The sequence below is a fragment of the Protopterus annectens genome, chromosome 1.part0 (genome assembly GCF_019279795.1).
Source record: "Protopterus annectens isolate FY-2018-M chromosome 1.part0, PAN1.0, whole genome shotgun sequence".
NCBI lineage: Eukaryota > Metazoa > Chordata > Ceratodontiformes > Protopteridae > Protopterus > Protopterus annectens.
This window is the reverse complement of record NC_056725.1, coordinates 1,726,615,806-1,726,642,984: the sequence shown is the minus strand read 5'-3', so window position 1 is coordinate 1,726,642,984 and position 27,179 is coordinate 1,726,615,806. Positions and strand designations below refer to the sequence as shown.

At 35.6% G+C, this 27,179-nt stretch overlaps 1 protein-coding gene across 2 annotated transcripts in view; it reads right to left on the bottom strand.

Moving 5' to 3' along the window:
• The window catches only part of STXBP5 (syntaxin binding protein 5), a 3,006,986-nt gene that overhangs the window by 271,170 nt on the left and 2,708,637 nt on the right, over positions 1-27,179 (bottom strand). Inside the window, exon 23 of one of the 2 annotated variants that reach the window (XM_044068842.1) lies at positions 22,119-22,238. The exons of the other annotated variant lie outside the window; for it this stretch is intronic. Within the exon in view, the coding sequence (XP_043924777.1) occupies positions 22,119-22,238 (120 nt within the window). The remainder of the gene's footprint in view (positions 1-22,118; positions 22,239-27,179) is intronic. 2 annotated transcript variants of the gene reach the window in all.

Genomic DNA, 27,179 nt, shown 5'->3' with positions numbered 1-27,179 from the left:
ATTATAACCTCTAAAGCAGAGGTACTTGTCTAACTCTACTCATTTCCATTTGATTGCTCCTTCATTTCCCCTTTCTTCATCTATATTATCTGTTTTTAATTTAATATATGCTACATAAAAGTACTGTAACTTTCTGCTATACAAATGTGATGCCCCTGGAAAGCAAAATATAAAGTAATTTTAAGGCAAGCCAACAATAATTTTCAGGAAAGGTAAAAACTTCAAAGATTTCCTGGAAATGCCTGTTAATCCTTCCTTAGACAATCAGGATTTTACCATGAAAAGGTAGGCTTTGTACAGCCTGCCCCTGTATAAAATGTACTCAGGCATTTGTTATCAATGGGAAGATGTATCAAATGCAAGGTAATTATAAAAGAGTGGTGGATGCAACCCTATGTGAGTCTTGCACTGTATTTTATGTGGGCAGGATGGAAAGGACGTTAAAAGATAGGATATGGGAACATGTGTATGCCATTTCTAAAGCACCAGAAACAAATGCTTTGGCTAGGCACACTAAATTGTATCCTACATATTGTTTTAAATTTGTTTGAAAATCCAAGGGATGGAGCCTTGTGGTTGCATTTGGACAAAAAGGAACTGCTGTGGCAAATTAAATACAATGTAAGTGTGATTCCAGGCTTAAATGAGTTGATATCTGTTCAGCCAGTTTTAAAGCTTTTCAGAGATGAGTGTTTTTACATATATATTAATAAATGTTATAATGGCTGTTTAGTCATTTTTTCATCTTTTTAAGTGGTTCTGTTAGCATTATGTGATATATTTTACAATGCTTATAATTGTGTGTGGGCTGTTTAAATGTGATACATTGGAAGTCACATGATGATGGGATGTGTTTTAAATATAATGGACTACTCAAGTGAATCTAATCTGATGAAGTTTGTTTATTACAGACAAAAGCGCTAATTGTGGTTGTTTTACTGACTAAAGCAGGACAAGTTGCCATTTCTGGGTCCTGCCGCTTTTTATTGCGGATTTTACAGTTTGTGTTTGTGAATTTCAATAATTGTAATATGTTTGGTATAATTGAACTGTCTTATATACTGAAATTTGTAGAAAGCTTGAAAACATGGACAACATTTTCTGCTCTTTGATTTGTTGAAGTTCTGTATCTTGCATTTGCTGTTAGAAACTGCTACATTTTTGTCTATACAGTGATAATCACATTTATTATTTATGAATATTATATTAATACATACTAAACTAAATACCAATGGATATCAACCCTATTAAACTTATGAATATTATACTAACACATACTAAGCTACTCTAAATACCAGTGGATATCAACCCTAGTAAACTTTAGTGCTGGGGCAAATGTTATTCTACTTTACCCTGCTGTAAATAATATAAGATATGAAGATATGTTTTTTCAAATTAATAAGACAATCTTTTTAAAGATTTTTAGTGTTTTTGCTTAATATATATTTTTTAAACCCTATGGGGCAGACCATCATCTCTGGAGCCTCTCTTTGATCTCAGATACCAGAAGTTTTTCCTGACTCTCCTCCAGACATAATCCGAAACCCTCCACTGCTTAAGAGATAGAGGTATCCTAGTACAGTGTCATACTGATAGCTAGAAGGATTTTTTTTTATTCACATGTCCCACCCATTTCCCCACTCCAGTGCCTGAGGTGCCTGAGAACATTGGTTGGTATATGCTTCCTGAATTTTGTAATCAGGGAACACATATCACATTATCATAACCAGGCCTGACATTCTCCTTATTCTTAGGATAGGTAACTCTTTTTTATAAGTGCTGCAGGATCTTTTACATTTTCTTGGACTAACACCACCTCGGGTAGATGGGACATCAGTTTAACATCTTACCTGAACAATGATTCACTCAGGAACACCCCCCAACCCATGCTAAACTGCACTTCAGTGTCAGTACTGGTATATTAATCCAACTACTCGGTGTGGGAATTGAACACACAGCATTCTGCACCAAAGGTAATTATACTGTTAGTTTATGGAAGAAATCATCACATCTTTTCATCATTCTTTTGCTATGATTTTTGTATAACATACACAATTTTAAGGATGATGTGACTGCTACGAATTCATATACCAGCATACAGTTTATGTAAATAAAATAATTATACATTAATGATTAAATGATCTTACACCTTTCATTAGTTACTGTTATGTAGTTTTGCATAAGATTTTGTACTTTTTCTTTAACTTGAACTTCTTAAATTACTCATATGTTAAGAAATAAACAAGATTATGTACTTTTTCTTTAACTTGAACTTCTGAAATTACTAATTTGTTAGGAAATAAACAAATCATGATTTAATATTCATTAATATGTTTATATATAACTGAATAAAACCAGGAATTTGAGATGTTGCCCAGCTTCAGTATATAATTCTGAACTTGCAAATTAACATTCTCTTAAACTACTAACATATTAGTTACATGTCGGGTATGTAAAATCGATGTCTGCAACTAATTACACAGCATATATGTGTGATATAATTTGCCCTTAAGACGTTGTTAAAGAGGAATAAAGGTTTGTATATAAAGTGGAAAAAATATGACAAAAGGACAGCATATCTAGTACAGTTGGGCAACTTAAGAGCTAAATGTGCTTGCATTTCTTCAAATAAATCTACGTTATCACCTTTCTGAAACTATAAACAGCTTTATAATGATCTCAAATAAATAGCTTTCCTATTTTTTTAAACAAGAAACATATTTATTAAATTATCACTTACGACACAAGCAATCATGCATTTTTATAAATGAAAACAAAACATATCAACTTATTTTCAGTTGCAAATGTTACACATCACTTATAATCTGTACAGTCATTGTCAGTCAAACATTACAAAACTCTTTCAACTCCTGCCTTTCCTTAAACCTCATTTCTCCTCCAAAACATTATTATGCATGTATAGTTTCAACAATTGACATTTTTTCTATGTAATTTGCTTCTACCCTTTTCTAAAGATCAGACTTCCAATTGTGTGTGGGCTGTTTAACTTCTAATACAGCTGGTTAAGACCTTGATTTCCATTTTCTAGTAATTGCTTTTTTGACAGCCACCAGAATTAAATTCAGCACTGCCTTACTATGTCTAGGCAATTCTGATTCTGTATCTTACGTAAAAAAAAATCACTTCCACAACTACACCAATTTACTTACCCAGTACTTCTGTTACGGGTAGTCTGCAGGGAATTTTTAAAGTCTGCTAACTCATTACACTTCCGTAAAATATGCTTCCATCTTCTCCATCATACCTCAAAACATTTGCAATCTACATGAGGAAAAATGATTTGGGGTCTGCTTGGGGTATAAATATACCTGTACAAAGACTTCCAAGCAAGGATAATAAATCTTGTATACTTTGTTGCATATTTAGAAGCCATACATATATCTCCCATTGTTTTTTTATGAATTCTTTATCCAATCTCTCTTCCCAAGTCTTTCTAATCTCCTCTGACTGATTCCTATAGCAATCATGCAATGTTTTACATGCCCTACTAATTACCCCATTTTAACAGCAGCTTCTGTTGTAGATTCTACTAAAAACTCTACCAGTGCTGGTCTTTTGCTAAGGATCCCTCCATTTCTTTTCTCAGCCTACTCTCTGATATCAATCCTTAATAGGAAGGGCAATCTCTAGCCCGCAATCCAAATTTATTCTTGGCCTTTTCCCATTCTTTTACCTTTTCCTAATAATTTGCTTCTGATACCTTGGTTCCTTTGCCAGTTTTCTCCAGTAAATTCCAGCTACCTCTTGCCTATTCTCTGTACCCCTAAATGCAACCATTCCTATCAGCAGAATATAATGACTCCAGTCCCATGTTGGCTTAGCTCTTAGAAACACTTTCTGCTACTTTATGAATACAATCTATTTCTTGAGCTTCCTGTTTTATCATCATCCATTTCCACTTTGAACTTTGAATTATAGCTTTCTGCTTGTTCTGTGTATATGAGCCTTACTTGTGTAGCTCTGAAATACCTCTTCAAATCAGGTAATTCCAAACCACCTTGTCCTATTGGAGGGGTCAGCTTAACCCAATTGACTCTTGCACTCTTCAACTCCAAGATAAAATCCTCCAAATCTTTATTAACTGCTATCCACTTCTCCTCTGGTTGATAAAAATATACCTGACCCATATATAAAACTAAAGGGACTAAAAGCATTTTCTTTCCTTGTATCTTGCTAACCATATGCATAAAACATAGCTTCCAAGTTCTCAGTTTTTATATTATCTTTTTAGTCTCTTCCCACATAACTTTAGCTGCCATAACATAATCCTTTTTAATCCATACTCCTACTCTAACATAATATTATCATGTCTTCATAAATATGGGTATTGCTGAACCAATTCATGTGTGGATACATAGTTTCCAGCTATTGCCTTTGTTTTATATTCATTAATTTTGTATCCCAAAAAGTCTTGAAACTGCCCCAGCATGTTCCACAGCACTGAAATGTCATTTTCTGGTTTTATCGAGCATAAAATAATATCACTTGCAAATAAAGCCAACTTTGCTTGATTACCACAACAATTATATCCTTGAACTTCTGAGTCCCTTGTTTTCTTTGCCACTGGGTGTAAATCTAACACAAATAAAAAAGAAGAAAGAGGGCACCACAACCTGGTTCCCCTGTTCAAACAGAACTTATCAGAGAAGGACCCCCACTTTAATTTCCACCTCGAATCCCTCATATATCTCTCTAATCAACCTTATACTTTTATCAAGGAATGCAAATTATTCCATTGCCATACTTGTAAAATCCCAGATTACTCTGTCAAATGCTTTCTCTGCATCACAACCCATCAAAAACAGTGATATTTTCTTACATTCTGCTTTCCTCTGGACCATCATTGTTCTACTAATGTTGTTAAATGTTTGCTTCCTTTCCACAAAACCACACTCATCCATACCTAACACCTTTAACATCAAGTATGCCATTCGTTTAGCCATCATAGACATACACACTTTATAATCATGGTTTAGCATCAAAATGGGTTTATATGAAGCTGGATATGAGGGGTCTTTACCATATTTAGGTATTACGACCAGAACCATTTCCTTCCAGGATGTTGGTGCTTCTCCTCCTTTTAAAATACTGTTCAACAAAACCTTCCAGATCTTTATAGCTTTCTTCCCTCCTAGCTACCAAACTTCTACAGGAATATCACCTATTCCTGGGGACTTTCCTGTAGATTGGTTATACATCACCGTTCATCCCCTGCCCTAACTGTTAGTAACAGAGTCTCATCTACCTCTAACCAGGGCATATTTAATTCTTCCATCATTACTATTTGTACTTTTTCTTGATTTCCACATTTCTCTGCCTTATACATATGCTCATAAAATTTCTGAAATATTTCTAATATCTCTACAATTTTCCTTGTTATAGGCTCCTTAAGCTTGGCAACAACCCTGTCTACCTTCTGTTGCCTGAGCCATGGAGCTAAACATTTGTGTGCTATGGAGTCATCAAAAACAGTTGATTAATGGCAATCTTTCTAAAGTCATGCATATTGTAATGTTATGAGGTAGTGCCACCTGTACCAGGGAGAGTAGGGCAGTGTGTATATACATATACCAGCATAGCTAGTTGGAGTTTTGTAAAGAATTTTATGTTATTTGACTATCACACTGACTTGTACAGATGTCTGAGATACAATATATATTTGTAAATTTACTTTTGCTGAAAATGCATTAACAGTAGGTCCTGCTGGACAGAAAGAATACAAGCACAATTATTAGATTGTATTGTTGTAACTGATCAAATGTGTTTGTTTATCAGAGAACTCTGGAAGGGTGAAAAGTCTAAAATTTCAGATGCTGCCACAGATCTTAGCAATACTCTGTGTGTGTATTGTATCAGAGTCAGGTTACCAGAGGTGATATCATCCTCTAACCAGCATTTGGTTTCTTTGGAACTCTCCAGCACCGCTTTGGAACCTGACAGGAAACATTTATGACAGGATATATATCTCACACATCCACACAGACATGAGAGACATCATCTGGCTTCTGCTGTGGTAAGACACTCAGCACACATCAGCTTGCCTTGCTTTAGTAAGTAGTCTGGGAACAGTAATTCTTTAGTCAATCAGAGACATTTAGTGAGAATAGTTTAGTATTGTTTCTGCATCTTTGGAGAAACTATCCAACTGTATTATTTTTATATTTTTGTGGTTGAAACTCTGTTGTTTACTGTAGTCAGTATTCTGATGTTTTCTGTTTTATTATTTATCATTAAATATTTTAATACCTTTCAATGTGGCTGGTCCTTTACAGAATACTTTTAACATCTCAAGAGTACTTATGCTTGTTTTAATGACACTATGGCCACTCCTGAAAGCCTTGCTGCTTTGGTCACAACCTACCATTTGTATTCGTATTAATTTTACACAGTATAATTGGGTACCCTTCCTAAGAGCCTTAGGGTAGCTGACTGGTGGCAGCATGATTACCTCACAGTCTGGGCAGAAAAAGGGCACAGCTTGTAAATCTGTGCCAGCTTTTCACAAGTGTGTATGTGTGTGAAACACAAATGTCCACAAGTGTGTATCAGCTACTTGGAACAGGGACACAGTGCTCCAAAGTGGTCAGTGTGTAGTTTTGTGTGTGCCTGTAGAGAGAGAGAGTTCAGTCCCAGGTCTGCAGCATGCTCCCTGTGTGCTCTTAAGGGACATTGTGCTTGGTGCAGGGAGCTGCATCTGAAAATACTGTGTGAATCCATCATTGCTCTTAGTGACTGTCCATCACTGGAGTCAGTGGTGAGGATCAAGTCTCCTTGACTGCTGGCTTGGAGTAGGGACCATCATGCATATTATCAAGAAAGTCCCTTATTTTTTCTTTAGCACTCTTCAATTATGCCTCTTCTTGGTCTATGAGATTCTCCCTATTCTGCAATACTTTTTGTCAGTCCCTCTAAACAATTCTTGTTACTTCTTAACCATATCTCTTTTTCTTTTATTTCCACCATATTTTTAAACACCACTTTAATTGTATCTCACTCGCTAGCTATATTTTCTGCAGAAACTTCCTTCTTCAATAATTCCTGAATGGTTTCTACCTATTCCTTAAATTCCTCTCTTTTCAACACACAGGTGGGGAAGCACTAGTGCCTCATTTTTATTTCATTACCCTGCATTTTTATTTTAGTTATTATTGGTGTGTGATCTGAAACAGTTATTGGATGTGTTTCAAAACTTTCAATTAAATGTACATGTTCCTGTGAAATATCATTTCTGTCTAGCCTAGCCCAGTTTTTGTACCTGGGGAATAATATGTAAATTCTCTCCAAGCTCTTATTACTTTATTAAAAATTTCTATGCCAAATATTTTCATAAATTTCTTCAAAATTCTACCCTCTTTTATTACACTTTCCTTTCTAGGCCCCCTATATATATCCTCACTGTTGAAAATCAAATGTCAGTCCCCATTTATAAGTAATATTCCCTGTTGAAAGCTGATTATTTCTCCCAGAATTTTCTTAAGCTCCATTGTAGCAGTTTTAGGTGGACTATAAATACATGCCAGTAGCCCCTTAGTACTACAAATTTACCATTATTATCATGTTTTTCCTCTTCTATCATTATTGGACCTCCTCTCACAATTAATGTAAGTACTCCCCTTTTTCTGTGTCCCACAAATTCAACTGAATAACCATTTTGAAATCCTTTCTTTATCAAATTGACATGCACAGTTCTTTCCATGTGTCTCCTGTAGCTTAACTATTTGCACTCTGCATTTTTAATATAGTTTTAACATACTTCACTACTCTTTCTTTTTGTATTTGTGAGGCCATTCACATTTAAAGATAATATGGAAAGTGTTATGATAAGAAGTTATTATTCCCACCTGTTATTTATAACAGCTTTTTAAAAATTTTAGCTTCAGATTTTGTATTACATGCATGCACTAATGTTTAGCACGTTGATTTTTATACAGTTTCTAGTCATCTTACATTTTTTTTTGTTTTAATGAAAACTCTCAAAAAAAAGCAGAACACCCTCAAGACCTATTAACTTAATACTAACACACAAAACTATGCACATCTTCAAAAATGAAGATTAACCCTCCTAACAGGAACACTCATCCCAGACTGACAGCCATATTCACATGCTTGAATTAACCTATAATGAAGGTTATCCATGCTAGGATGCATGGTACAGCAAGAGTTGTTACTTCCACTAAGTACTGTCTGTTTTTGTTTTATCTTTATTCTCCTCCCAAATGCGTTTTCAGAAAACATTATCTCCTAGCCACTGAAAGAAAGCAGTAGTCTGTTTTTTTTTACTGCTGCCCTTATCAGATTGTCTCCACAGAAACATGAGAACCAGACAGACCATTGCCCTCCACTACACAAAATACATTAAAATTCATCAGCTATAGGGACATTTTTCATTATATTACATTTTCTTGTATGCATTTGCTTCCCTTTAAAACATATTAAATCAAAACAAGAGTCTTAATCCAGTCATTCCCCCATGCAAAAGTAAAAAAAGTTATCATTTTTTTTCTTTTCTCATGCTCTTTTGTCCAGACTTACTTCTCATTTTACATTGCAGTGCCTACATTTCTTAAAACTGAACTAGAAAGAAAGATGAAGGAAAAAACAGGGGAACACATTTACTTTAGCATCCCTACTGCACTCAAAAATAATTGAAAAAGCTTTACGTTATAGCATGCAGTATATATTGTGTATTACAAAAAATACTGTTAACACAATTTTATTTTACTTATGGTTATTTTTTTCTTTCCTGTTTCCCTCTCCTTAATGTTCTTCCAAACAAATGATATTACATATGGCATATACCTTGGAGTCCCCTACAGGTTAAAAAAAGTCAAAAAGTCAAACATTTCCATGTTTTCTTGTTCCATCATACTTCACAAATGCAACTACTGCTTTGTGATGCCACATTGATTCATCAATTTTCAACTTTCTGGCTTTCTTCTTGTTCATCTCCATCTCTCAAATCCACTCTCTGGTTCATTTACAACATAGTCCTCTGGTTCTTCTAGTCAACTCTGCTTTTTTCTCTCTATCTCTCAAGCATTTTCTTTTGGAACACTGAAACGGGTTTCACAGTCATAGTCTCTCTATAGCCTTTATTACCAGAAGAGTAAGAAACAGAATACCTTTTTGTTTGACAGATCCATTTTTGTTGGACAAACTCTTGTATTTTATTCTTACCATATTCTACATCAAAAAATGATTATGACCCTCCAGGAAAAATTATTCGGAAAATAACTGGAGACAGCAGCTTGGATCTCACACTTGATTTTTGACATTCCCTGATTGCTGGAATAAATTTACTTCTCTTCTGCCTGGTGTATAGTGAGTAATCATTTTCCACAAACACTCTACTGTCTGCCACTTTTAGTACTTTGTCCTCATGCCACAGTTTTGTCAAAATCAACTATTTCTGTTCGTAGGACTGCATCTTTACTAGTAAAGATCTTACTTTCTCATGACCAGGTTTGGAGCACAGACATGATGCACACTTTCAATTAACAACTCTTACTGTGGAATACCAGTCAAGTTGCTTATTTGTGGTTTTGTAACATTAATACAGTCTGTTCTTTACAGTTTCTCTGGTACAGCAGAAAGTCTCTGGTTTTCCCTACATGCTCTGTCCTGTAATTCTACCATTTTTTAAAACTTCTATTCTCGAGCAGACATACTCAGCCAGTCTTTTCTTCATTTCAATCTCTAATTTTTTGAAAATTTATCAGCTCATACGAATATCTGTTTAAAGCTTCTTCAATTTTTCCAGTCTTTTGTTATTTGAGTTGATATGCTCCTACATTGTTTCCTTTATTTTAATTAGCCATGAGCACATTTGACTTATTTTTTTCTCTAGATTACTGGAAGTCATGTCTTGCACTGAGGCTGGAGCTTGAACTGCTTTTTGCTGATCACCTGCAGGATTCTTCTCAGCCAGTGTTTTCTCACCTTTTGCAATTGATTTTCTTTCAGGTTCTCTACATTTCTTTTTATTTTTGCTGGTATCTAGGTACTGCACTTACTAGTCAGTTAAAGAAATTTATCCAAAAGACAAAATCATTGTCTCTCTTTTCTGAGTTTCTGTTTTCAGCTGTTACTCAGTGTGCAGTCATCTTGGAAGATCTAAATACAGTTCCTATTATACCAGTTTAAAACATTAACATAAACATAATAAAGATGTGACAACTTAAAAAAAACTGCAAATTAATAAATAACACTTTATGGTTCATTCTATAAAATCACAGGTCACACTACAATTTTAATATGTTTATTATAACCAGGAGTATGGGAAAAGGTGTCGAAAGTATTTTATTCTTTTTAATGCACGAAAAGTAATGATCTTTTTGACTTGTGTTGTTTTGCTATTTTCTCTATTTTGTTTGTATTTTTCAAAAAAGAACAATTCCATTAAGTTGAGTTAACTTCACATTTTGCACAACTTTTCATGGACAAGGAAGTTTGAGGATAGACCCAACTAAGTGGTTGGGAGAGTAATAACAAGTAGAAGCTTAGCCTGTCACATAGGAACCTTGGTTGAGCTTAACAAAAGTTGCCACCAGTAGTAGGCCACTTTTACTGCTACATAACAATTTTTAGACAGCTCTATTGCAGTGTTCACCTACAAATGGTGTAGACACGCAGTGGTCTGTTTCCCTGGCCTACTGACAATATTAATGAGGCATTTCAGGGAAGCAGTATATATAAGTTAGTCATGTGTACTTTCGCCAGAAATGCCTGGGTAAATGTTGCATACAGAACTGCTTGGATGCATAAATCCTTAAAGTCAACGGTGGTAATTAACTCAGCCAAAAGTTGACTTTTGCCCATTACTTTCAATGGGTGAGGTCAAATTAGAGGAAAAAGGTACAGAGTTTAGTGAACAGCTAGTGTTAGGGACTGTATAAATGTGTGAGTATATGCAGAGGTAAGAGTAGTATCCAGTGTGTGTGTAAGCCTCTTTGGTCACACTAGAGAGATTAGTCAGGGGACAGGTAGGGGGAGTGTGTGTGTGTGTCCCTGAATGCATTTGGGTGAAGAGTGTGCATGTGTGTGTGTGTGCATATGTATGCATGCATATATGTGTGTGTGTGTGTGTGTGTCTATACATATATATATATATATATATATATATATATATATATATATATATATATATATATAAAGACTCTTAAGTCACTTCAAAAGTTAAAACATGTTTTGCACCAAGGAAGATGTATGGGGTGGGGGGGCTATACATCACAGACATCCACTTAAAAGGTTAACAGAACTCAAGTTTTGCAAAACGCAACATACTGGGGAAAAAATCTATGAAACTCTAACTTCCAGCATTACTGACTGACTGCAGTGGTCCATGACATTCATGGATAGTGTTCAACACTTCCAGACAGAGCTGGGGGAAACAGTGGATGACACCGGGGAGTCTTTATAAAAACATTACACTAATCCACTTAGAGAGTTAATAGAGTAACAGATCTTGCATCACAACACATTTTCTGAATGATAATAAGTATAAAAGTCTAATGGCTGACATTACTGGCTGACTATAACCATTTGTTATTTACAAGAGACAAGGAAAAATAAAAGACAACATGAGCAGTAGTCTGTAAACTCAGGGACAGGTAAGAAGTTAGGCAGTGTGTGTGTATATCAGTGAGGGAAGGAATAAGCAGAATGCCTGTCCTAGCATGCTGCCTTGTCCGCCAGTGGAAATTACTGCAGAAACAAGGCCTGTTAGCACATGTGCTAATCATTGAGCATTTCAGAGACATGTAAATTAGCAGTTAATGAGATCTTTCATCATTATGGCCAATGTGTTTCTGAATCATTGCTTTCCACAATTGCGCTAATGTGCCCTTTTTACCACAGCCTTAACACTTGCAACCAGGCCTGTTTCTGAATCCTGGCCCTTGTTTCTAGCACCTACTGAAGTTCTCAAATGTAATTATCTCTTAACTGGATGCAACCTGATGCTGACAAATTAGAAAATCAATAACATTTCCTAAATATTCAATATTTTGTTTAATTAAAAGACTAAATATAAAATTGCGGTTCGATTTCTGAAATATATAGAATGGCATTCAGGTACAAGAAAACTCTTCCATAATTTAATAAATCATGAACACACAGTTTTCACACAAGAAAATCAGAAGCAATCTGAGGAAAGGAACAATATCAATAAAAATGAATTAGTGGAATAATAGTTTCAGGTTCTTTAAGAAAAAAGCCACTGCCCATCCATCCATCCATTCTCAACCCCATTTCCCATTTTGCACATGGGGTCAGGGTGTCGCTTCGCAGTTACAATCACCTTGAGACAAGGTTTATACTGCTGGGTGGCTAGCCCTGCCCCAATAGTTCATTTGCACCACTCACTCACACACACAGTCTCACCTATGGCCAATTTAGAGTGTCCAATCCACCTACTGCCTGTCTTTGGAATGTGGGAGGAAACCCAAGTGACAGCAGAGAGGACATGCAGATTCCACACAGAAGGCACCCCAGCCGAGAATTGAACCGGAGAACCTCTTGCTCTGAGGCATCAATGCTAACCGCTGCCCCACCTCGGTCATTCTTTAAAAAAATTATTAAAAGTTTAAAATAATAGTCATATGGTGAGAAACTGTAGAATACGCTATGCAATATGCTCTATTAACAATATTAAAAAAAACTCTTTTGTTATTCAAATTATAGTCATTGCTCTGAACAAACTGATTTCTCATTTCATTACAAAAATTAGCCTTAGAATTTTTCTAACTGTTTTACTAAAGGGCAGATCTAATATATCCAAACTATATAATGTTACTATAATGGAAAAAAGAGTACAGCCCTACTGACCACATTAAGAGTCTAAAATCTTTTACTTATTTTACTTTAAACCTCATGCAAGTTGATCAAGCACAGATTTTTTTCCCTTGTATCTCCAAACCTCAAAATAACAGCTAACATGAAATTGTTGATTGTTAGAAGGTCCCAAAAAAGTAGAACTACTTAAAAGTCACTTACATATTTTTCTAATAACTAAAAGAAGTCTAATAATTAGAAAAGTATTCATAGTCATTCTGTTTAGGCACATTGGGAAGTTGCGCTAGCTGCTCCTAAACATAACCGATGTGCAATTCATACATGCCAGTTGCTCTTAGGAGCACTAGGTTTTAAGTAGCCTAAGAAGATTTCAGGCAAATGATTATATAATGACATGTAAATGAGAAGTATGTGGAAAATATGTGAATATGTTATGCTAATTAGGATCCCTTCCCACTTTATTGTAATTCATAATCTCTTTTTATGAGCTCCTGCATTTGGACAGAATGGCTACAAAAATAGCACTTGTTCCTTTTCTGTTTACTTTGCAATCAGTGAAGATGCAGAACTATGCTGCTAGCTTACCTATTTCCTGCGCTTAATAGTCAAGATTGATGAGATACAGGCAATGTTTGACATACCTGTACATTTCCTATATGTCAACAATAGAAATATGCCTTTTTGTAATAGTAGCATTGGACATTGTGTGTCCAGTGTTGAGGGGTAAGTGATGAAAGTGCTAGTTACAGTGGACAGATCTGAGTACAGAGAAGCAGGTAGTGCAAGACATCTTTCTGGCTATTCTGATATCTCCACAAGCAGTGTTTTCAGTAACCTATGATGTCTATTAGGTATAAGGAGTACTTCCACCATGTGAGCAGATTTTGTCTTTTCTCCCCCTTCGGTATTCCCATCTATGTTTTCTTCATAGTTTAGAAGGAAGTGATGTAGCAGGCTTCCATGTAATTGTACTGATGTATAATTACTGCTCACCTGTAACCAATTTTGAAATGTGTCATACAGCAATGACCCTAGTTTTGATATATAGCAGTAATGCCAACCAACACTTGATTTAAGGCCTAAGCTGCCGCTGCCTGATTTGGACCATCACTGTTTCCCACATGTCCTCCGAACATCCACATGGATGTGATTCTTCTGATGACCAAAGTTGTCTCTCCTGTGTCCCTGTGTCTTGTTCACTGCTGTTGCATCATGCACCCTAGCACATGTACAGATGGCACTATACTCATTTCCTAAGTGCAATCTCGGAGTTGATATATTTAAGTAGCAGGGGGTATGTGGGTGCAGCCACCCACATGGGGGGGTGCAGGGGGGCTTGCCTCCCTGCTTATACTTGGAGAAGAGTAATGTGGTTTGTCTTTTGTTTCTGTATGTACTTGTGCTGGAATAAAGTAACTGTTGGTATCCTGTGTGTTTTCAGTATTATGAGATCCAGTATTTTGAGTTTTCAGTATTGTGAACTTTCAGGATTTTCATCTCGGGATTTTAAGCTTTCTGGATTTAGAAGTGAACCCATATAATTTATATATATATATATATATATATATATATATATATATATATATATGGAACCCTTATTAAATTATTTACATAGCCATTATTTCCTTCCACCAACCTTTAAAGAACTTAAAAATCCATTTGCAACATTTGCTAATGTTGAAAATACCTACACCTTTTACATCCATCATCAGACATACCAAATATCTGAAATACTATTCAAACATTTTTGAATGTTTCTAAATGCAACACAAATCTCTCTAACTCTACATTATTGCCTTCTTATGATGTTTATACTACATTAAATCATACGGACAGGCAAGGCTTAATATTTAGTCCCAAATTAAAATATATATGTGTATCAATTTCCCACAGCCTTATTCAACAATATCAAGATAGCATGTTAAAATACTGGAAATCCATGGAAATAAATTTAAAAGAATGGTCAGGTGTGGAATTTTCTCTCTCTCTCTTTTTTTTTTTATGTCATAATCAAAATGAATGTTTTACCTAAATATTTACTCAATTTAATAAATTACCTACTTCTATATATTCCCATAATTAATCTCTTCTACCATAACACAATGAGTATGGTCTCCTAAATCAGTGAAGATTCAACTTGAGAAAATATCTGTGGTCCTAATAATAATAAAGACTGCTTAAAATGAAGGACTTACGTACTTACTGTATTAGCTATGACCTGGTATGTTGTTAAATGCTATTACAATCAACTTGAAAACTGAAATGTAGGCTCCAACCTAGATTTATATCTGGTATACACAAATATCTACTTATATTTGTAACACATTACCTATGCCTTTTTTTAATTCAGGTAAATATGAAAGTCTAAAAATTCTTTACAGATTTATTATAATTTACTCTGAAGTTTTTTTTTTTTTTTTTAATTTTAAATTTAGATGATATCATTATGCTTCTTCAACCATGTATGGTCCCCTCCCAAATACACACACACACACACACACTTGAGTTGGCTTCCCATACTTACCTCTTACAGGATGACCACCCACACACACACATCCACACAGATGCAGCAGCATTCATAAACTTGCACATATGCATGCATATACCAACACACAGACATGGCCCTGCGATTTGCCTGCAGTCACAGTACAACCTGCAAAAATTTTCATATGGGTGAATAAGTGAAAGCTGTGAAAAGACAGATCACTTTTTCTTCCTAATGAAAAATTACCAATTCCATAGAGTGATTCTCTGAATCACTTTACCATGTTAATCCACTGCCAGTACCACTTCTGGGACTCAGCACATGGCTAACGTCCATTAGCTATACTCCCAAACTACATGTGCATGCGGTTTCACCAGCAATACTATTCTCTGTACTACGGCCAATCCAAGCAGAAATCAATGGTGGGAAAGCAGTCTCTGAATCACTACAGCTAACCTTGATGAAGAAACCTAAAGAGTTAAGGCTTATCCATCACAGTAAAACTTACTGAATCCCAAAGAAAGTTAAAAAAACAAATGAAGACTGTGCGAGAATGTGTGCTTGTTTATTTACAGGATTTTAAAAGACATGAAGGAGTTGACAAAAAAGCAATGTCATCACTGTCAGTAATGAAGTAATGAACAAATCACGTCAGCTACTGTCTATAGCAGATAAGGACTCTCTGGGTGCTGTTATGAATTAGTGTAGTGACTAACATTTTCATTGGAGGAAGGTGCAGAAACTATTCATAAGTGCAAACAAAAGGCAAGACTCAACAAATTTCTGCTGCTTGTGCTTCCAATTCTTAAGTATCCTCTTCCAGGATCTAAATGGATGGAACTTCTCAGATAGCAATGTATTCTTTACATAACTTTGATCTTTTTAGCAGGTTTTCCCCTCAACAGAGCACACCCTACACCATACACACACACAAAGCTGCCAACGATCAGCTTTGCAGTCTTCCTAATCTACTGTCCCTGGTTTCATTCTCCTGAGTACCTTGCAAAATCCATTCATTAAAAGACTTACGTCATTATGTCAGGTGATACTGGTCGCAGCATGCAAAGGACAACAGTTCATTAGTTTATATCGCACTTCACCCCCAGCAGTGGCATTCACCACTCACATTTGGGTACAATCCCCTAACCTCTACCTGTACTACTTCGGTCTGCCACAGTTTAAAAGTAACTTGATTTCCAGCCTGCTCTCCCCTTGGTGGAGGAGCAGTTTAGCCAGTCTGTGCTGGCTCTTACACTTCCACATGGCCTTGCAGTGAGAGGAATTCACTCCAGCAACTGGGTTAAATTTCTGAAAGTTAGAGGGATAGTATTTAATTTTCTTAAGATTTTTTAATCACAACAGTCTCTAAAGCACCCTTTAATTTCACTTGAATGTGAAATTAACTGTTCTCTGCCACCCTTTGCAGATTCAGCAATTGCCATAGGCTCATGTTGCAGTTTAGGCCTATGTAATACAAACAGGATTAATTTAAGTCTCAGGTCTGCACTGCTTTACCAGAAGCAGCAGAAGGAGAAAAAGAAGAAGAGAGGCCACCAATGTCTGTACAGCTGAGTAGGTAAAATTCTACATTTGTGAGCTTCAAGTATTTTGTCATCAAATAACTTAGAAATGTTTTGTCTTTATGAGAAAATATGGACTATTTGTTTAATGCTGCTTGAACTACACTGTTCATTTTAGTTTATCTAAAATATTCTTATAGATGTTTAACTGCATATGTTCTAAGGATGCAGATCCCATTAAGGACCAATAAATCACTATAATTTTGGCAAATGCAAACTTATATTTTTCTTACTGCAAAGGCTATTTGCTTTAGACTTCTGTCAGTATATCAAACTATGTGGCACAGCAGTGCAATAATTACTGTTACTTCCTCAAAAATGTGTATTTCTCCTGGTTCATTTCTGGATGGGGTACCTTCTATGTGAGATATGCATGTCCTCCCTGAACTTATACGGGTCTTGGCCATGGTCTCCAGGTTCATCCCCTATCCAAACCACGCTGATAAGAGAACAGGCAGTTCTCCTTAACTGCTCATAATTATACAAAGGATGTGTGTGGTGTATGGTGTGTGGTGTGTGTGGTTCTTGGCTTTATGTCCACTGTTGCCAAGGAAAAATTCTGCTCACAACAATCCTGAAATGGATAAAGCAGGTATCACAGAATAAACCAACGAAAAAAAAGCAGAAATAGTTGAAAAACGGTTTTACTTCAGTTCAAGACAATATAACAAGTGTATTTCACATAAAACGATAATACGATAATACAATCCATAAGTGCTTTCGTTTAGCTTGTGCTAAACTTTTTCGAACAAGTAACACATCACTTCCTGTTAGTTAAATACTAACTGAACTAAATCAATTAACTCTAAAAAGATGAACAAACTGTGATACAGTTAGAGACAGCAACAGTGTATCAACCATATATATATATATATATATATATTATACTATTATATTTTTAAATAACATATAGAAATTTTGTTTAATAAAATTCTTGCAAAGTGTATACATTTCTATTTAAAATTTATGTTAAAAATTGTGTTTAAATCTCTCGACAAAATAAAATAAATCTAAACAATCTCTATAATTAGAGATACTTTTGATCAAATTTATATTTTATAAATTGTTCACATATTTATATATTGCACTTAATGCTATAAAATAGATTATATATATTTTACTTATTTTATTCTATTTACTTATAACTATACATATATTCATAGCTGTGATGTATTTAAATAATCTAGGTATTTTTAAATCTGAGGTATGAAAACCTGCTTCAGGTTATATAGTATATCTGTAAGGAAAGAGCTTCATGTTTTTATGTTTTTATGTTCTTCTTTATTGTTCCTAGTATTTTAATACCTTCAGTTTCGGATGTTTCACACTGGATAGTTGATATGTTTAGATTTATTTTATTTTATTTCGTTGAGAGATTTAAACAATTTTTTATAATAACTTTTTAAATAGAAATGTATACACTTTACAAGAATTTTATTGAACAAAATTTATATATGTTATTTAAAAATATAATAGTATATATATATATATATATATATATATATATATATATATATATATATATATGTGGTTGATACACTGTTGCTGTCTCTTTAACTGTATCACAGTTTGTTCGTCTTTTTAGAGTTAATTGATTTAGTTCAGTTAGTATTTAACTAACAGGAAGTGATGTGTTACTTGTTCGAAAAAGTTTAGCACAAGCTAAACGAAAGTGCTTACGGATTGTATTATCGTTTTATGTGAAATACACTTGTTATATTGTCTTGAACTGAAGTAAAACCGTTTTTCAGCTATTTCTGCTTTTTTTCGTTGGTTTATTTGTCTGTGTGGCTCTCATAGTCTTAGGTATCACAGAATAACTGAAAGTAATATGTAGTACAGTCAGTAGGCAGTGCCAGACACTGGAAAAGATAAAGATCTATAGTGGTACTGGGACACTTTTTTACATAACACAGTGTCAGTAGCTTAACATTCATCTTTGTACTGCAAGACTAGATAGAAGGTTGTAGGGGGACTGCACTCCTGAGTGTGTCACCTTTGGCTGAAACATTAAACTAGGGTCCCATCTACTTGAGTTTGTAGTAGCTCATGTCAGAGCCACGGCTGGCTCATCTAGCATCCAGTGCCCATTCCTGATATAGAGTCCCACCCCCTCATCTCTTCAACCGAAGAACTTAATCCTTCATTCTTTCAGCGTAGCAAACCAATGGGTACATTTGAACAGACTTCCTACAGCCAGACCCATGCCCCCTCAGCTCTTTAAGACACAGTAACTGCATTTCTCAATCATGCCCCCTAACACTTTGCTCCCAGGTTGGCTGTCCCTTTGTCTTACAACTGCACACTTCTGGCTCAGGTGGCTGTAAAATATCCCATGGCACCTACCGAAAATAAGGCAAGTTTCCCAATGCCCTGGCTAAATTTCATCTAGTAGTAGAGATACCACTTAGAGTCTCCCCTGAAAGAGGCATTAGCCTAGTGGGACTAACTTGATCAATGAAGGATCAAAAAAAAGAATCTATGAGAAGAGATAGAATGCATCCCTCATGGATATTTTCTGTACTAAATGATAGAGAACAAACAGAGAAATTTAAAGTGTGAATTATTCCCCCACTCCCTCAAAATACATGAAGTATTACTAATAAATGGAAAAAAGTCACATATCTTAGAAGTATATTTGGTTCAACATTTAAGAAATCTTCAAAAAGTGTTTCAAGGAACATAAGCTATTCTCATTCAGTATATTTAATAATGGCAGCAGATTTGCATTCCTGATGATAAAGATTTAGTTTAATTAATACTATCTGGTTATGCTTTAAGAAATATCTAAATTCAGTGACTGACTGCTTTTATCATAACCAAAGATTTCTCCAGAAAGTATCAAAATCAGAATGTAAAAACATGGAAAGAAGAACTGCAGACTTTTTTTTAGCTTTTACAAAAGTACACTACCTGAACAGGTATGCCTACAATTATGTTTACTTCTCACAAGGCAGTATTAGCTGCACTGTGATGTGTAAGGGTACTGTATATAATTTCTGAACTAGTATGACATCTGAAGAGTCTGAACATATGATCACATATCATGAGTAATACACAATGACCTGAAGATATGATAATCGGAGCATGGGGTAATGAACCCAAAATATTTAAACACAGTTTAAGGAACACAGACATAATGTGGGTGCATTTCAACATATATACCCCTAAATTCTTCATTTGTAGACTTTCTGCCTTTAGTCAGAGGAGATCGTGTGTACCAATGCCTGTTATATGAGGCAGTCTCCAGTAGGTCATATGTACAAATTTCCATCTGCTTATAACATCTGATGGTTTTAAATTCTTGAAAACTAAAAATTCTTGAAATTGGATCTGATGAAGAAAAGCCCGAGAAAAAAATATATAATTGCCTTGTGTTATCAAAGTACAATGTTAATTTTAGCATGCAGCCCACACTGTTTATTAACTGCTTCATTAATTACCTTGCTTGATTATGTGAACTTTGTTCTTTCAGGTGACCTACTGCAATGCATTTTACTGTGAAGATGTTCATTTTAAAGCTGATTTAGCAATTTTTTTCATATTTTAAATCTTGTTAGCACCGCAAAATAATCAATTAGGAAATAAATAGGAATTCAAAAGATGATTGGTACAAAGCTTTAAACATTAGCATAATGATATAGATGACGATATCACTGAGCAATGTCATTACACAATGGTACAACATAGTCTAAATCAGGACAGAAACCACCAATATTACTACTGGAAAACAATCACAATGTTGTAACACTAAGGCATTCCAAGGTTGTGAAACATAATTACTCCAAGGGATACAGGCACACTTAACTATGTTGTATGTGACCTGCATAAGGATCAATCATACCATACAATAAGTCACACTTGTCATGCCTTAATGTTCAACTGCAATTTATTCTGTTAAAAAAGCAATTATGTACCCACTGCAGACATTTTATTCTTTCACTGTAACAAGCAGCTCATTGCTACATAATGAGATGAAAACACAACTGCAGCTACTATCACATTAAAACCAGGTATACAGTGGGCACTAAGTAGCTCATTAAACCAACACATGGCTCACTGGATCTATTTGTGACAGCTACACAAACATTACAGTGCCATATACAAGTTAAGCAGGGTTTTCCAAGGTTTTTCAGCTGTTAAATGATGAAATAAATATACATCTGCACAGCACACTTATAGGTAAAAAAGCATAGTCTGTGATGGACTGGCCTTTTGTCCATCTAATATCAAAGAAATACTACAAATAAAATGTTTGACAATGTGGTTTGTATTTCAGCTAAATTATAGTAAAGGCAGAGGACACAGTTGATGTTTTATGTAGAAAACAGCAAACATATTGTAAGTAAAGTGATCATCAAAGCAGTTTACATTTTAGCTAAACTACAGTAAAGACAGAAATAACTTAAAATTATCAACGGCTAGTCAAGGGACAGGGCTGTTATGCCAGTGGGCATGCATACTTCTCAGTCTTTCATTCTCTGATACCCGCTATATCCAGTTCAAGGTCACTTGGATATGCAGCCTACCCCACAACTTGTTGGGGGTAAAGCACAAACAAAAACCCACAGCATGAGCACCTACAGGAAATTTTTTGGAGTCACCAATTGACCTACATATACAATAGATACATTGCTGTTTGCTTGTGCAATGAAACCAGGGTGGCAGAACAGAAAATAAGTCAGTATAATCAACATATCCAGTGGCCAAAAGTAAGTTGGTTTAATGTGCTTGCTATTTAATGTTGTAATAAGTCCCCAAAGTGTGTGTTAAAAGTTATTTAACTTTCATTCTATCATAGCTACACATGTATATAAAATATTATCACACCTAGATCAAAAGATGCTCAGGAAATCTGCTCCATTTGACATTCCACCAAATAACTTGTGAGCACTTTACATTATAGCAACAGATATGTACATAAGCTGATAATTACCCTGTTGCATATAATTAATGATAAAGAGGCAAGTTCAAACAAATTAATGATCTGCATCAGCTGGGGATACATTGTGCAAAGCTGCATGAACCATAAAATATATTACTCCACTAGTAAACTGCAGAAAAAGCTCATGAGCATCTTTTACTGAGGAACATCACCTGCAAATGAAGTAAAAATACCACAAAGAAAGGAAAAGTTGAATTTTTAAGGTCACATTCCCATTATATAAGATGCTCAAGTCCCATAACCAAGATAAGGAAATCCAGTATAGTTAGCTAATCCCTAGAGGTATTTAACTCACTGAAATTAGGGTATGACTTTGATCTTGCAAATTCATGGCTTCGCCTTTGTTGTTTACGAGAAACATCATTAGCCAAATACTTCTTGTGAGCTTTAGTTTGATGCTCTCCACTTTCTTTAACTAAGTAAAATATGATCACAAAATATGTTTTCTTAGTGCCTGTTCAGAAATCAGCTGATAAATTCCATGACAGTATTAATTACATGTCTACAGAAACAGTTCTCCATGCTCTTAACGTTTTATGTTGCTACAAAACTGAAAATAATAATATTGCACGTATAGCTAGATCTTCTGGTTGTACTGCGAAACAAAAAAACACACTTCCACAAAGTTGTGCACATGTGCACACACACACACACACACACACACACACACACACACATATATATATATGCATATACACAGATACACACACATGCCACTGTATTAACTTCTTAGACTTGCCCACATAAATGGAATGCAAGAAAAAGAGAGAGAGAAAGAAATACAAACTCCTATCCATTTGTGAACATAGTGGTTTATGCAAAATTTTCAGACTGCTACTTCCTTCAGGAAATGCAGACTGATTCTTCCCACACTTCATAGTAACTGATGGTGCTCCAGTCAAGCTTTTCTCCATCTTTCCAGCCAAATTCAAATGATCTATTGTTATTTTGTTAACTGGTAAATGAACTGACCCATAAAGGACTATTTGAAGCCACACCTCATGCCAAAAGGTAAATGTTACAGAGATTATTCACTTAAAATGGTTAGTTACATATAATATACATTAGGAGTGGTTACAGTGATATCAGTTAGTCTCATTTTCAAAACATTTGCATGACATTCACAGCAATCACTGAACTACAGCAAGTATTAGCACCAGGAGCATACAAGGTAATGAGTTTCATTTGAAAACAGCAAGCTCAAAACAGGAGACATTACAAGCACAAAGGTAGTAGTAGTGATGTCTTCACATGGTTTGTAAGGATGCTTAACCAAGTAAAACGGTTTTGCAACTGAAAACCAGCTACTAAGGTAATAATCTGAGATAATAAAAATGCTATGCAGGTTTGTATCAGTGCAAATGATGACTAGCAGTGAAAAGAACACATAACTGAAAAAAACAGTTATCTGAAGAAAGTATTTGATACATACAGGTGCAGTCTTCCAACCAGCATTCCAGCAGATGTCTAAAAATAAAATTTAACTTACAAACATTAAGAAAGTTTTGTTTTAATCTTTTTGCCCCTACTGTCAGACATTGGCCTCCTACCAGTCAATTGGCTCATTCATTCCCTATCAACAGGGTGCAGGTCAACTGTCATCAGCCATCATTCAAACAGGCATTAGTGGTGGTTTCAGATTTTTTTTTTTTTACTTTTAACCTTAGTACCTGCATATACCCAACAAAGACCCAGGGAGGACACATGCAATGGAGAAATGTCCCTTCACTTTGCAGTGCTCCCTACAAGCAGCCCTGCCCAGCTCAGCCCCCTGAAGCAAGAGTACTATTTTCCATAGTCTCTACCAGGGAAGCTGAACTGCCCAATGCAGCTAGGAATGTACTTGATCCTCCCCATCCCCCAAGAGAGGGGAGCAGACCACACCCTTTCATTCCTCCCATCCTCTGCTTGGCTCAACCACAGCTGGCACTGTTAACTGAACCCTAGTCACCTAGGTCACAGTCAAGACTCGGTTCCTCTACATCACAGACTCAGGCTACAATCATTAAGGAAATCAGTGCGTCTCTAATGAACTGAACTCTAACATGAGGGTGGGGGTGAGTTCCTCACCCATTATATCTTAAAAGAACACAGCCCTCTGTTTATCTACCCATCATCCAACAGCAGGCAGGCTTATACATACATAAGCCTCTATGAGAAGAGTGCATTTGTATTAACAATCCTATAATACCTACATAGAAAATGAGGGCCTACTCTCATAAAAGTTCTCCTGTGTTGTGAAAAAAGGTAGTGCATGTTACTTGAATGCATATCCACAAATATCATTAAATTAATGAGTAATGCACTGACACACAGAATTCATCAACTGTAGACCTGCTGCAGAACCCTACTGCTTTTTATTTAGCCAGCATTCCCAATTAACGGTGCATGTTTAAATCTGTACTGAAAATTGTGTTATGTTTACTCGTTCAAATAAGTAGTATACTACTGTCTTCATTTGCTTTGGTACATTTTCCCTGTGTTTATGACATAAAATAGCTCATGCTCACTACAATCAAGAAAAAAGAAACAGTTAACATTGATTATGTAGCCTATGACTGTTCTGATTAGCAGCAGCAGCAAAATAGCTAGCGTAGGGTGAAGGAGACAGCTGCCCCAGGTGCAAAGCGCTATGGAGTGCAATCAGCAGATCCCAATCCGTCTTAATTTCATTTCTCGTCAGAATTGAAGTGTTTAGTGCTCGGTGTGTAGCACAACTGTACCAGCTACCTGCTGCAAATACAGAAAGCTGTATGCTACAGTTTAACACAACACAAATAACAGTTTTATGTAGTAGTTTAAGGGCTTTAGTGCTCTGTGTGCATAAACTGTAGCAACTGCTTATTAAAACTGTAGCAAGCAGTTCACTTTCTTGCTCTTCAAGTCATACAGCTTTTTAGATGGGATGCCGATCAGAGAACAGCCACATGTGCCAGTATAGCTAGCTACTCCTCTGCTAGTTAGAAAAGATACTTCAAGGAAGTTGCTTATGAATATTTTAGGGATAATGGACACATTCTTTAAAAGGCCTAAAATTATAATAATGTTTACAGTCTTTCAGCTGTTTTCCTTTACAATTTAAATCTTTCTTCTGTGTTATCTTCTTAGTAGCTAGACCTATATCTGTAAATCTCTCTCTTTTTTTTTTATTTTCTTCCATTTGAGTTTTTTCAAGGAACTTCTATTTTAAACCATTAAGAAGCAATTTCATGCAGTCAAACTGTACTGCTACACATGAACTGATAAACCCTAATATAAAACTGCTACTTTATTAGAAATGCATAAGAACTGCACAACATTCAACTTTATAAAAACTGTTTAAGTACATATGAACTTACTAAAGCTTACCAGGTATGAAAACATAATAAGCTTATCATATTTGAAGTGTATAACTTAAGTTTACTTGCACTGTTCATTGCTTGTGAACACAGCCTGTGGCTGAAAAGGGTTTCTGGGTCAGTCTACCTACCAAGTTACCAAATAGTTAGTAGAGAGATAAATACTGTAACTAATGACTGTAAGATGAACATTAAGGATTATGACTGGATCTCTAACTATAATCAAAATATTACGTGTTCCTAGACCTGGATGCCAATAACTTCACCTCAGGAGTGAAGCATCTAGATCAAAAACACATAGTATCTTGGTTATGATCTGTGAGACCCAATCATAATTATTTGTACTGCATGCAGCTTTATCTGCAGCACATACTACCAGTTACAGAAAAAGTGTACCAGTGTGAAGTGTTTTACTGGCTTAAGACAATAAAATATGTTAGCATCATCAACCAGACAACAGGCATATACAAAGTGTTCCTGTGAAGGACAAAGAGCATTAAAAGATGTAAGACACTTTGTTTAGAAGCATTACAAAGGAAAGTTCTAACAGTTTTTAAAAGGTGCCTCTGTTCTCTGCCTTCCAGCAGTGTGCCTGTTTATTCCTTCTATAAGCCCTGATGTTATCAGCACTTCACAAGCTTGTCTTCTTCTAATGTCAGAGCATAATCACGGCACCCTGTGCACTTTCAGCAATCTTATGAACATGCAGCACAAAACCTTTTGGGGTTTGCATTATTGCCACATACTGGAGAAATAGTGAATATAATTTTTGTTCAGCTTAAGGAATCTTTTTCACCAATGCAAATCTGTCTAGCTAAAAATGTAAAGTTAATTAATGAAATAAATTCCAAAATAATATAATAATTTTTGAAAACATTTTGTTAGTAGATGCTTGGCTGTGTGGCATACAGGGATAAAGTCCCGCCTATGACACCAACAACCAGAATTCACTCAGGCACTGAGCAGCTAGACATGGGAAGATGGCAGTTATCAATTTATGCCTACATGCACATTCTATGAATAGGGACTATGGGGTCTCAATCCACCAATCTGCTCCCATGCAACTGAAGGCTTGCAGATAGCCAAAGGCTGTAGGGATATGGGTTTGATGAATACATGTTGTTGATGGAAATTCTTATGGAGGGCCATGGAAGCATGCATAAATCAAACAATAGAGCAGAGTATGCCCTTGTAGTATGCCAGGTGCCCACTTTGGCCACCATGGGCAGGGTTATGGTCAAACAAAGAGACTCTCATTGTGACTGCCTGGGTATCAGACACTCTGTGGATTGCTCATTCCATGTAATGACAATAAATGGGCAGTTGCAGCAGTTCAACACAGGCAAGTACTTTGATAGAAATTGATGCAGGAAAAGAATTCAGTTGGTGTGTTTCACTCCCTTTTTTTAATTGTTTTTACAAAATCTCACCAAGACGACACTGACATATAGACTGTATCTAATATAGCATACATCATAGAGGGAGGGAGGTTAAAAAATAAAAAAAGCTGGGTACACAGATCTCAGGATAAAAACATGCCCAATCCTGGTGTGCACACTGCTGCAAGAACTGGGAAAAAATGGCAGCCTAGAATCATCAAGACATGGGAACGTTCCTACAACATGGTTAGGCCAGGCTCATGTGGAGGCTGGGCACCTGTTGTAGGAGGTAGTAGTAGTACACAAAAAACACAAACTGAAGAGCCAGAAAGATGACAGAGTAGACTATTGAGGATAAGGAAGAAATTATGTACTTTTATTATTATGCAAGAAGAATTTCCAGATACAAGACATTCAGACAGATTAACAGAAAAATTGGAAAAAAATAAAATATTTGCAGAAGAAAAGCAGCCAAAAGCTTCAAATGCATATTTGCATTCATTAATACAACAGATCCATGAAAAACATTACATAGATGAGGAAACTTTGGGCCGCCTGGAAAAAAGCAGCAAAAAGAAGTGAGAAAATATAAAGAGCAAAACCCAGCGATTGTTGAAAGGTATAAAAAAAGAAAAATGG